The 13011-nt window shown below is 40.6% G+C and overlaps 1 protein-coding gene across 2 annotated transcripts in view; it reads right to left on the bottom strand.

The window, feature by feature from the left end:
- The window catches only part of Col14a1 (collagen type XIV alpha 1 chain), a 203460-nt gene that overhangs the window by 110775 nt on the left and 79674 nt on the right, over positions 1-13011 (bottom strand). For both annotated transcript variants that reach the window (XM_036208869.1, XM_036208870.1), the window contains exons 13-15: positions 10024-10153; positions 7603-7742; positions 935-1061 (exon numbers count right to left, since the gene is read on the bottom strand). In XM_036208869.1, coding sequence (XP_036064762.1) covers positions 935-1061; positions 7603-7742; positions 10024-10153 — 397 coding nt within the window. The remainder of the gene's footprint in view (positions 1-934; positions 1062-7602; positions 7743-10023; positions 10154-13011) is intronic.

Here is a 13011-nt window from a genome sequence, read left to right as displayed (position 1 = left end):
CGTTTCCAGTAACTCCAAAACTCTTACATTGTTTATACTGGGCCATTTTCATAAAGTATTAAAAATAAATAAAAATGGTGCTGAGAAGATAGTTCATGAAGCGCTTTTTTCAAAACCACAAGGACCTGAGTTCACACCCCACCCCAACCCAGAACCCTTGTAAAAGTGCTGCATTCAGTGACTGGTGATTGTAAACAGCAGCTCTGAAGAGACAGAAACTGAAGATCCTGAAGTTTGCCAGTCAGCTGGTCTAGTCTAATAAGTGAGCTCCAGGCCAATGAGAGCCACTGTCTCAAAGATGATACTCTTGAGGCTGACACACAAGATTGCCCTCTGTTTTACACACACACACACACACACACACACACACACACACACACACTCACGCATGCATGCACGCACACATGCATGTGAACACACGTGGACATACACAAACATTTTAAAGTAAAAATGTCATATTCATTATTTTGGAGAGACATATTCCAAGTATTTTGAGGAAAGGGCACCTTAAAGCTTAGAGAAATGATCTCTATATTTTGTATCAAATCGTTCTGCAGTCATGAGTGGAGTCCTAGAGAAGAACCTCCACCTTTTTGACATGGAGGTGTTGGCAGCACCAGAGACAAAATATTCACTGATTGTTCATCCCACCTCCTCACACCATACACACTTTGAGGATTTACCTAAGAAAAGCATAACATCCAATGTAGCCAAAATAACTACTCAGTCATTGATGTTTATTTGAAATCATTGATTTTAAAACTCTGTTAGGGCACCATGAGAAATCCAGGCAGAGTCCCCATAAGGAGATTTGGGTTCATTTTCATTTTATATCTTAAAAATTAATATGGACTCAAAGTCACATTTGAGGAGGTTGCCGCAGGTTCGCTAACCAGTTGCGTCTGAAACCCTCTCAATCCAGAATAAGGCTTACCTGTAGTAAACTCTCCAACCAGAGGCAGGGACTGCCCCTCCTCATAGATGGAGAAAATAGCAATAGAGTAGTCTGTGAGGGGGGTCAAGCCTTTCAGAGGGAATGTAGTGATGGGATCAACTTCAACCTGCAAAACAGAGTAGCCACAGTCTATACCCAATGCTTTCAACCTACACAAATAATCTTACTATTATCTACAGTTTGGCTGCCAGAAGGGCTATCGCTACTGTAAAGCACAGCACTGAACCACAGAGCCAGAGAGGAGCCAAAGTGCACGCCCCTCTTATCAGTTGTTTCATGGGCAGTATGTAAAGTGTGTGCAACTTAGGAGGTTGATGTTACGCTATACAGAGATTCTAGCTAAGTCCACTAAGAGCAGACAGTTTGGGCTTCATGACCTGGGTTCTTCCAGCTAACCCCACAGCTGTGTCATACATGATAAGCTCTATCATAATTGCACAGTAACCACCATGCAGAGAAATATTATCACAAAAGGAAAGAGTAAACATTCAAATGTTCCTTTATATTTCACAGAAAGATGTAATTATGGGAGTGTGTGTGTGTGTGTGTGTGTACAATTAAGTCCTGAAGAAAGAGACTAGGTGCATATTATATAAAAAGGCACTTTGAAGAAAGAAAGTACAAAGAGGAGATAAAGGCAGGATCTAGACCACAAATCCTCATGCAGATCACCCTGAAGGTAAGACAAAGAATGGACATGGCTTTATCATTGAGATTTGGTGCTGGGCTGCCAAGCTGTACAGTTTGGAGATCAAATTATAGATCATGGTTATGGTACCCACAGCTGTGAGCTTAACATACGTCTTAACTAATCCTCTTGACAATATATATAGTGTCTTAAAGTAAAATGCCTTAATCCTGGTGGTACTCTAGAAAACTGAAGAAATAACCATATTTACCTGAAATCAGGCTTTCTCAAATTAGAGGGTACTTAGAATAATGTCAAGAGGCGTTTTAAAGCAATACAACACAGTTGCTGATTTTAAGTATTGTCTTGATGCCTAATGTTAAGTAAAGATAAGTAACGCCATGTTTGCCCATAATAGCCAATGTGACCTTTACAAAAATACAAAAATAGGAAATGTCCCTTCCCCGCTTAACTGTCCATTAGCTGTCAACTGGCCTTCAACTCTGTGCACTCCATCTCTCTTCTGCATTCACTGTGAGCCCCTGGGGGAAGGGCCCTCCCCTTCGCCCCCTCACCACTCTGACTGTGGGACGGCCTATGACTTGGTTCCCTTTTCGCTTTTATTAAGTGGACTGAGATACCCAGCAGCAGTGAGGTCATTTTGGCAGCTCCACCCCAGCCAAGCTCCTGGAGGGATGCACTGTACACTGATACCACATGGGAGAGAAGCAGGGCCAGCCCTACTGCGTAACTACAGGCTGCTGTGTTGCATGGCAAGAGTCACCGAAAATAAGGATTAAACCCTCCTGAAGGATCAGCAATATTCTAGATGGTTCTTAGAGCTTAGTATTCAGTGTTGTCTGGCCATTGTCTACATCCACTGTATTAAGTAATCATTTGATCCTCCCCAAATCTCTAGGGATGTGAATTTCTCTGCTCAACTTGAAGATGGAAAAATTAGTTAAGGATCTTGCCCAAGAGAATACAAGCTAGGACCTATGACTTCAACCCAGATATTCAGATTCTGAACCCTATTGTCTTAAATGCATTTTACCATATGTTTCATTATTTGAGTGCACAAAACCCACAAATTCATATTTAAAATATTAATTCAATATAAATCTCCCAAAATGGTGTCTATGAATTGTTTCCTGGTGTTGTGAACTGTTGTAGGTAAATCCGGGAGTCAACACATATTATTTATTCAGAGCTCCTGCCCCTGACTTCGCTGGCCACACTATAGGTACTTATAAAAATGGTTTTCCAAACAAGAACCTCAGGCTAAGGAGTCTATCTAATTTGTTTTGAGCCATAAAACTTCTAAATGGTAGGTTGGCATCACCTTAACTTTCTTTTTAAGTCTCAGATCTGTGACAAATGGGAATCTTGTACGGATATCAAACCTACACAGAAACAAAATCCAATTTGTTAGGTTCACTGAGAGTCTAAATGGAAAGCAGAATATAAGCATAAAACCATCTATTGTATAAGTAGTATATGTAGCTATTAAAAAAGGATTCTGCTCATTTGCCAAAGTATTTTATTCACAACTTTACAGACATTTTATACAACTGATGAATTATTAACTTATTTCATTAACCAAAAAGCTTTAGGTGTCATTTTTTTAGTTAGTTAGTTACTTTTCTTGTGTTGCTTTTGTTGAGGGAAGATTATATAGATGAGGATCACCCTCAGATCTTGTTGCCTCTTGGATTATGTGCCATCAGGCCTGGCTTATGCTGTTATGGAACTTGAATGAAAGGTTGCCTACATGCCAGCCAAGCATTTGACAACTGGTCTACCTCCCACACCAGCCTGTAGAGCCATACATTTTTAACTATTAGCTTTGAAACTGGTTTTACCAGTAGCACCATAGGACATAAGACTTAAGAAAAGACAATAATGACCATGATCTCATTGTTTTGCAACTAATTTGAGAAGAACTTTATTAACAGTCTAGTTAAATACTTCCCTTCGGTATAATTTTGGGGGTATGAAGAAAGAGCACTACTGAGGAATGAAAGATGTGGGCTATGCCACTGGATCATGGCTGCTGGAAACTGACATCCCACTATCTAAAAATGGTGAGTTTACTTTTATAAAACTCAATGGCACAATTTAATTCCCTTCCCCTCCTTAAATACTTTCATGGTAGGTGGTGATATGGTGCCTGTCCTTTGATGGACAACCAGTACTTTGCTAGCATTTGGCTGTGTGAAGATTGTATGAAATTTTCTCTGTAGAAAACTCAAAACAGCATCTGACTTGCAGTAGGGACTCAAGATGTGTTAGATCCTTAGCATCATCACCATTACCATCTTCCATAGTCATTAAGCCCCACAGAGGATTAGGAAGGCGGCTCCGTTCTGGAAATAAAGCAGTCAGAACATAAACTCCATAATCTTCCTCAGCATTACAGCAAAGCTGTCATGGTATAGTTGAGAACTCAAGTCTCAGGACCAGAGAGGAGACACATTATCTCCTTTTCCATGAAGCCACATGTATATCAGTGCCACATGTCTTTCTTCCAATGTGAGTTTTACATCCACACACAATTCCTGGAATGATCCTCTAAATAAAGGAAAAGAGTAGCCATGTTTTCCCTTTATCCTGAATATCTGGGTGACCTGATAGCTCAATTGAAGCACTGATGTGTACTCTGAGGCAGGCAATCCTAGGAGATAGCAACCTGGAACTCAAGCTTGGCTTGAGCTGTCCACACAACCCTCTTCTAACACTACCTAGGACCTCCACACCTGCATCAAGCTGCAGGTGCACTCCATTCCAGACAAAGAAATACATGTCTCCATCTTGCTAATAACCATCAAACATTGATAATAATAATAATAATAATAATAATAATAATAATAATAATAATAATAACAATGCACTTCAGTGAAGCTAAAAAGGAAAAGGAGAAGAAGGAGGAGGAAGAAGGAGGATGGAAAGGGAGGGAGGAAGAAAAGAAGGAAAAGAAAAGAAAAAAGGAAAAGCAAAGAAAAAGAAATCTGAGTGGTGAAATACATATGATCTCATTGGTGGAACACACATGCTCTCAGTTATGGAACATGTATGATCTCAGTGGTGGAGCACATGTGAGGCCTTAGGTTCAGAAGGAATCTGATTACGTGTGACCATTTCCCTGGGTGGGTGGGGGATGTATTTTAAAGTTCCTTTCTTCCAGTGCAGACATGCCTTGATCATTATGAACTGGTGATTTTCACAAGGTAGGAGGTTATTCTGCATTAACTCCATTATCGACACCCAAGGAAGCCCTCTATTGACCATTAGCTGCAAGGTGATGTTATTTCAAAGTCTTTGAAGTTTCATGCAGACACTGGTCAAGAGCTCAAAGCTTTTCATTCTCAAGAACTCAGTAGGCTCATTTCCTCCACATATCCTAAGTTGCATATAATTCTGTATTACTGAAGATTCTATCATTCCATCCCAAATGTATCCAGTTGGCTCAGGGGCTGTGGGCTTTCTGGAGAACAGGAACAATTTTCTAGATCTCTACAGTCCAACTGACTACAAAGGCCTCTAAGCAATATACTTCAATTTTTAACTTGATGAATTACATGTAAAAATAGGTATTATGAGTATCTGCTCAGAAGTCCCACAATTTGACAAAAAAACCCTCCTTCCTCTGTCTCTTCTGCTGGGACAGAAGGTGTCTTAGGTGACCACACATCCCCTCATGGGAGGTGTCTTAGGTGCCCACATACCCTCATCATGGAAGGTGTCTTAGGTGGCCACATACTCCCATCATGGGAGGTATCTCAGGTGGCCACACATCCCAATCATGGAAGGTACCTTAGGTGGTCACACAACCCTACACTTTAATTGTCATACTCCTCTTGTGTATAGTATCTGCCTGATCTTCTTATACAGCTAAGAGTGCAACTCTTGGGAGAATAACTTATTTATTACTAGCAATAACAAAACACCTATAGCTCAGGGATTTTTATTTTAATTGTTTAACTGCTCTGGGCTATTACCTTCAAAAACAAAGCAACTTTCAACCAATGACCCCAGACTCATCTGAATTATTCACTCTTCAGATTTATGAATGTTGAAGAGAGGGGTTGAACATTATTTGTCCAGGTTAGAAAATCTGTTCTTGATGACATTCCATTTCATAATGATTCTGATGAGAGTGCATGCTGCAAAATATTGCTTGAGTTTAATTATAGGAAAAAAAGTTTGTCCCAACATATGAAAATACTTATTTTATTTGGTCAGAAAATAGAAATGATGTAATTCAACATATTTCCCTCTTTTTCTTAGCTTCCTGGACCAAGATAAGGAAAAATAAAACAAAAATAACCTTGCTATCTTGCTAAAACATATTGCTGAGGAAGGAATTCCTAAAAGTATTAGTCAACCCATGCAAGACACTATATTTTATTGAGTGTTAGCAAGTTCCATTATCTGAGTATCTGTCTACAAAAGCTGAATTCTTTTCTAAATCAGAATTTAGGTGGGTTTTTTTTTGTTGTTGTTGTTGTTGTTGTTGTTGTTGTTGTTGTTTGGGTTTTTGATTTTTGGTTTTTGGTTTTTTGAGACAGGGTTTCTCTGTGTAGCTTTGCGCCTTTCCTGGAACTCACTCTGTAGACCAGGCTGGCCAGGAACTCACAGAGATCTGCCTGGCTTTGCGCCTTCCCTGGAACTCACTTGGTAGCCCAGGCTGGCCAGGAACTCACAGAGATCTGCCTGGCTCTGCCTCCCGAGTGCTGGGATTAAAGACTTGTGCTACCAACGCCCGGCTCAGAAGTTAGTTTTAAATTCATCTACCTAGAGTCTTTGAAGTGCCCATTTACTCAAGAACAAAGAAATAAACCAAATTTTGGGTCAGTTTGTTAAGACATGAAGACTCACACGTCCTCACTCCCATTCACCTGGACATATTGTGTTCTTCAGAGATAACTACATTGTGGAACATTACCCATCCACAGGCTCCCCTTACATGACTGCCAAGCGGCCCAGAGCAGCTGAAATCAACGTTTCTCCCCACAATAAATTGAATTTAGGCAGAAACTTCTGACAGTTTCTATCAATGGAATGTGGCAGCAATGACAGCAATCAAATGTCTCTTCCAAAAAACTAAGATGTGGGCTTCTTATGGAGTCCATACTGTATCTCCTGCCTCAGTTTCTTGAGTGCTGTGAACAAGTGTGTATGAGCACGCCTGACTTTAAATGACTTCTGAGTCTAGATTACTAAAGTGATATCATTCCATTTAGTACTTTCTCTCTCCTTTGGACATGTGTCATCAGACTCTTGAACCAACCCTCCCGCAGCTGTGTGCTGGAAACCTCACGTGAAGAGTGAACTCAGAGATGTAGACCTCAGTGTTAGCTGTCAACTGCACCAACCTCCCTAGACCATGCACTGGACATGTGAAAAGTCACTGAGATCATGCTAGCTCAGGCCATTTACATGTCTGGGCAGAAGTATATACAATTCCCACCACCTGAGCCCCACAAGCTATGAAAGGAAATAAGAATTATGTGTAATAATTATATTATGTCATTAGTGTTGTTTGTTTGCCTGTTTGTTTTGCTAAGCTCAAGGACAATTTTATTAGTTTAAAAGAAAAAACCTCCAAGGCAGACAAGGTGTACATCTCAGCAGGTACTTGGAGGAAGTGGGGGGTGGGGATTAAAAAAAGAAAAAGCGTTTGGGCTACCCACATGGAGGTCAGCAATATGACAGCAGGCACCCACACGGCAGGGAGTGGGGTTAGACAAAGAGTAAGGGAACCCAAAGTAGCAGACAAAAGCATACTTATGTCCTGGTCAGCACCCAAAAGGAAGAGACAGGAAGAAGGAAAAGGAAAAGCTGTGCCTTTCAGAGTCAGAAAAGGGGCAGAGCCAGCAGACCCTCCAGATGGCTAAGCTTGTATGAATTGCACCAGGAGAAGGAACATTAACATGGTCTCAATCCACGAGGCTTTGACTCTGAGGTCATAATCAACAACTCCACAACAACCCCCAAAATAGCACATCCCACAACTTACCTCATTGATTTCTGTCCCATCTGCACTGGTATACACAATTCTGTAACCGTTGATCTTTCCTGATGTGGGATCCCAAGTTAACCGAGCACTATTGGAGCCAACATTGGAGATTCTCAAATTTCTTGGTGGGGTTAAGGGTACTAAGGGAGTAGAGCATAATTAAAAATTTGAAATGACTAAAATCATTTAAAATACATGAAAACATAAGAAACCACACCCTTGATCTTCAAAGACTTGTTATGGGGGGAAAAGTCATTTAGATAATATAATCTCTAAATATTCAGTGAATTGTCTCATAAAGATCAATAAAGTTGCCTAATTAAAGGGGAATTTTTTCTTGTAGAAAATGAATAGCAGCAGAAAGTTACACATGCTTAGAAAGAAGCAGGGTTTGGGTAACTCCCTGTGCCTTTTAGTACACTAGAAAATGATATTAATAAGAAACCAGTGACTCAAAAACAAGACACCTAAAACCAAGTCTGAGCCAGTTCACTAAGCTGTCACTTGACTCTAGAAAAGCCACAAGTCACCATGTGTAAAAGGAGGAAGATGCTGTCTTCTATCTACATGTGATTGTAGCTTTTGAGACTTTCTCAAGCTCCCACCTATCCACAGCAGCAATGACTGTCATCGATTAGGTGGCCCCTACGAGCTGAGCAAGAGCCATACTATCTCATTAAACCACAATGTTACAAGAATGGCAGTTAACCCTACTGTACTGGTGACAAGATGGAATTAACTTAGCCAAAGTTACTGTTACACTGTTACAAGGCACTGGGAGTGTAGCTCAATTAACTGATTGCAGAAAGAGCAGTACTAACCTGTATGCAACTTATACACATCCACACAGAGGCACATGTGTACATGCACACACACAACAAGAACTCAGCTGTTGCTCTGCTGGAACCAACAGAATAAAAGCCTTGGGGACAAATTCTGCCACTTTTCTCAGCACGAGGGATAACTAACACTTTCTACTCCAATGGTCTACTTCATTGTCTTAATGCATACTGATTTTGACATTACAGAGCTCTCAGGAGTTAGTGATCATTTTAATACTTAAGGGGCTATAAACGAAGTGTGAGAAGTAAAATGAAGTGATAAAATCAGGCATGATGCATGCTTAGGTTTACATCCAGAATCCAATTATATTTTGGTGACATGGCAGGAAAAGTCTGTTTTCCTTAGGACATAGAAATGTCACTTGGGAACATTTTGAATTGATCTTGCCTCCTTCCCTTCCTCCTCCAGCTACTAATCACAGGAAAGAGCTGTAAATAGTTTAAGCACACAGATAAATAAGCATTCTTCCTGACTGATAGTTGGGTTTTGTTTTGTTTTTTTTTTTTTTAAACACATAGCTTCCCCAAACCCCTCAAGTTATATAGAGATACTTTCCAATCAGATTTTTTTTCTTCTTGTTCAGATTTGATGTTTTAATTACTACTCTGAGGAGCAAGAACACTATGCCTTGAACTAACAAAGAATGGACGTGCAAAACGTCTTTATCGTTAAACTTCTATTATGTTGTTGCCTCAAGTTGAATTGTAAAGACAAAGAACTAATGATATTGTGCTACTCATCTCTTTCCAAGGAGCAGAGTGGTGCCTCCTGAACTTTCATGAGATTTAAAAGATCACGGACAGAGCCATGTTTATAATGGCCTGTGGCAAACCTTATTAACACACCATCATATTTAATCTATTATCATATGTTCAGGACACTTAAATACATACATTTTCTTAAAACATTAAGAGTAACTTAGTCAAAATTAGCCTCATAGATAGGGGCATATCTCAATAGTAGACCACTTGTCCAGCATACACGAGGCATTACACCAAAAAAGTCAAAATTAGCCTTCTTAATAAAATTTTAACTAAAAATCAAGCCCAATAATAAGGGGCTCATGTAAGACGGACAGCAACATTTTTAGAAAAAAAATATTAATTTCAATGAGCATAAAACACATACTGAGTAATGGCATATTTTCACATTGATTTATCTTATATCAACCACATGATAGATAAGAAATTGTTCCTTCCTTTAAAGACAGAAGAACTGACAAGATTGTCATTGTCACCCAGCCAGACTTGAGGTGAGCTCTCTGTCTCAGCTGCTATAATTCCAGAACTTTCCAAAGCTCTCCCTTTCTATTCTCGTACCTAGCACACTTAGATTTAGAGACAGAGATGGGTGGACTTTACGGAAGGATGCTAAAGTTCAGTGCTAACACCCATGCTTCTCTTGTTGGCTCAAGATAAAAAGAAATACGTTTCTCTTCCTAACTAAAATACACATTTTCCTAAGTCCCAATGGCCTCTTGAGAGGTTTTAATCAAAATTGGTAGTTTGGATTAAGGATCTCAAACATGTATCTGGGCTTTGGGGATAGTATTTCATGTGAATCCACTGCCCCACTCACAGGTTGTCTCTTGTCCTGTAGCAGGATCACTGGCCTCTTCTCCAAACATGGCATACACAGTCACTGTGTATTCTGTATTGGGAAACAGCCCACTCAGTTCAATGTCTGTGTGGGTCTCTCCGATTTTCATCTGAAAAGAACACATGTCATTAGATCATGTTCCAATGTGTGGTATCCCTGCTCATCAGAGTGAGCCTGAATACAGACGATGCTTCCTAGAATGAGATTGTGTGACTTCCCACAGCACCTACATCGAGCAAGCCTCAGTTGGAAATCTGTGTGCGTCTCAAGTTGTTTTACATTAGAAGCTGATAATATAGATCCACATAAAACTGAGTGCCCCCCACTCCACCCCTGCTTCCCGCAGCACAGGCTGTATTGGGATAATGCTTTACAGCTGGACAAACAGCAACCACAGCCAGAACAACACTGCTGTCTGGTCCCCAGGAAGATGGGGGTGGGAGTGAATTGGACAGATTCTCTAGATGTGCGCCTCAGAGCAGCAAGCTGGAGGCAAGGCCAAGTGGGCATTTGTCGCTGCTTGCTAATTCTAACCAGGCCTCTGGCCAGATGCCCAGATTCTGCTTTGAGCTTGATTGCACTAGGCCAGTTTTGTCACCCCATTTAGCAAGAAGGCCATCTGGAAGAACCGCACGTCCCTTCAGGTATTCAGAAGAGAGAGACGAGGCCTGACACCCAACTTGTCAATTTGTCTCTCGATGTGGGGGTAATGTTTTTGACCTTCAGAGTTTGTCAAACAACTTCTATGACAACTGGACATCGAATATGTGTCAAGGCAGTTATACATTTCAGAAGGAAAAAGAATCTCTGTAACCTCCAGTCACACAAACCAAGTTAAGCTTCTAAATGCTGAGCCATCTGAACACACGCAACCAATGTACATAAACATCAATAAATCTGATGGAGGTCTTACTCAACTTCAATGACTATTAAAAAGTTGTCCTATGGAGTTCAGATTCTATTTTTTGAAATGTCTAATATATACCAAGAAGAGAGCAGTTTCTCTGCAATCTCACTGCTGCCTGCCACCTCTGTCCAAATACTAATGTGTAACTAACTGCTCTTAATTAGCTTCGGTGGTCATATTTATCCATCTGTGCTGGGTTTTGTCAACTTGACACAAACCTATCCATATCTGGGAAGAGGGAATCTCATTTGAGAAAATGTCCCTCACCAGACTGGCCTGTGGACAAATCCTAATTAATGATTGATATGGGAGGGTCCATCCCACCATGGGCTGTGCTACTCTTGGGCAGGTGGCCCAGATTGTAAAAGAAAGCAGAGTAGATGAGTCATGGGGAGTAAGCTATTAAGCAGCACTCTTTCATGGCTTCTACTTCGGGTCCTGCCTCAAGAGACCTGCCTTAAGATACTGTCCTAACTTGTTTTTATGATGTGCTATAATGTGGAAACATGAGCCACATAAACCCTTTTCTCTACAAGTTGCTTCTGGTCATGGTGTTTATCACAGCAATAGAGACATAACTAAGACACCATCTCTTATAAATGTTTAGTTTTATACCATCTAGCAATAGACATAAACAAATCCATAATAATATATTTTTTTCCTCTGTCAATATGTTTCAAGATTTATCATGATGATACATGGGGACATCAATTCCTTTATGGTATTCTTTAATATAAATATACCACCTCTATAGATGACCATGATTGTTGTTGGCAGTATTCTATTACAACAAGCAAAATTTCATTGAATATTCTTGCAAGCTGAGTTTGGTAACATACATTTGAGGGGTAGAGGCAGGAAGATCTGGAGTTCAAGGTCATTTCTGGCTATACAGCTCACTGGAGGCCAGCCTGGACTACCTAACTTTCTGCCTCAATAAAGAAGACCATGTGAGTATGTGAGTGTGTGTGTGTGTGTGTGTGTGTGTGTGTGTGTGTGTGTGTGTGTGAGAGAGAGAGAGAGAGAGAGAGAGAGAGAGAGAGAGAGAGAACTCTCTTGCAAGACATTATCCTCTCATCACACATCTTTAAAATACTACATATATTCAGCATCCCAAAATATTACCCAAAGCAGTTTATCATCAGGAAAATGGCATGCCTGAACAGTTGAGTACTGGTCATGTTCTTACATGTTCACTATGCTTAGTGTTATCATACTTTCATTTGTTTTTCTGATCTGTTGGTTCTGAGTAAATTTCCTTTCATTTTTATTTTCTCTTGAGTTAGCATCTTTCCAGCACAAAATTTAAATCATTCTTCTGCCAAAATAAAACTCAGAGCAACTTTAAATGCAAGTGGATAGAAACAGCCTAAACCATAAAAACAAGATAACACATGTCATCAGTGCTTGATACTCAGAGTTGCCCCACTTTGGCTTTTAGGGAACTCAGTTATCTGAGGCAATCTCTGAGGGTGTCAGAGAACCAAGTTCCAAATTGCCTCTCTTATCCAAACATAAAGCAAGGCACCTCTGAGTGGCATCGGGAGATTATTCTCTTTTCCCTTCAATGGCTGCACTACAGCAGCTGCTCCCTGTAAATTAAAAGGCTTATAATAAACCAGTGAAATCAAATATTCATAAAGTGGAATGGAAGCGAACAAAAGCCCTATTGCGGTGGAGAGGTGCCCCAGAAAGTAAAGTGCCACCTGCTGCGTAAACAAGACACCTATTTCGGGTCCCCAGCACCCATGTGAGAACTGAATGGAATGGCACACACATGTAACCCCAGCTCTGGAGAGGTCACACAAGAGGATCCCTGGCGTGCACTAGCTAGCCAGTCTAGCCTAGTTTGTGAGTTTTGCTCCAGGTTCAATGAGAAACACTGTCTCAAAAAAGCAAGGTGGGAGGTGAATGAAGAAGCCATGCAAAGTCAACCGCTGGCCTGCACACACACACACACACACACACACACACACACACACACACACACCACCAACACACATGCACACACACACACATGCACACACACATTCTTATCAAGGAGATATGTTTCTCTACCT

Source organism: Onychomys torridus, chromosome 16, assembly GCF_903995425.1.
Source record: "Onychomys torridus chromosome 16, mOncTor1.1, whole genome shotgun sequence".
NCBI lineage: Eukaryota > Metazoa > Chordata > Mammalia > Rodentia > Cricetidae > Onychomys > Onychomys torridus.
The sequence above is the reverse complement of the archived record's forward strand: the minus strand, read 5'-3'. Positions and strand labels throughout refer to the sequence as shown.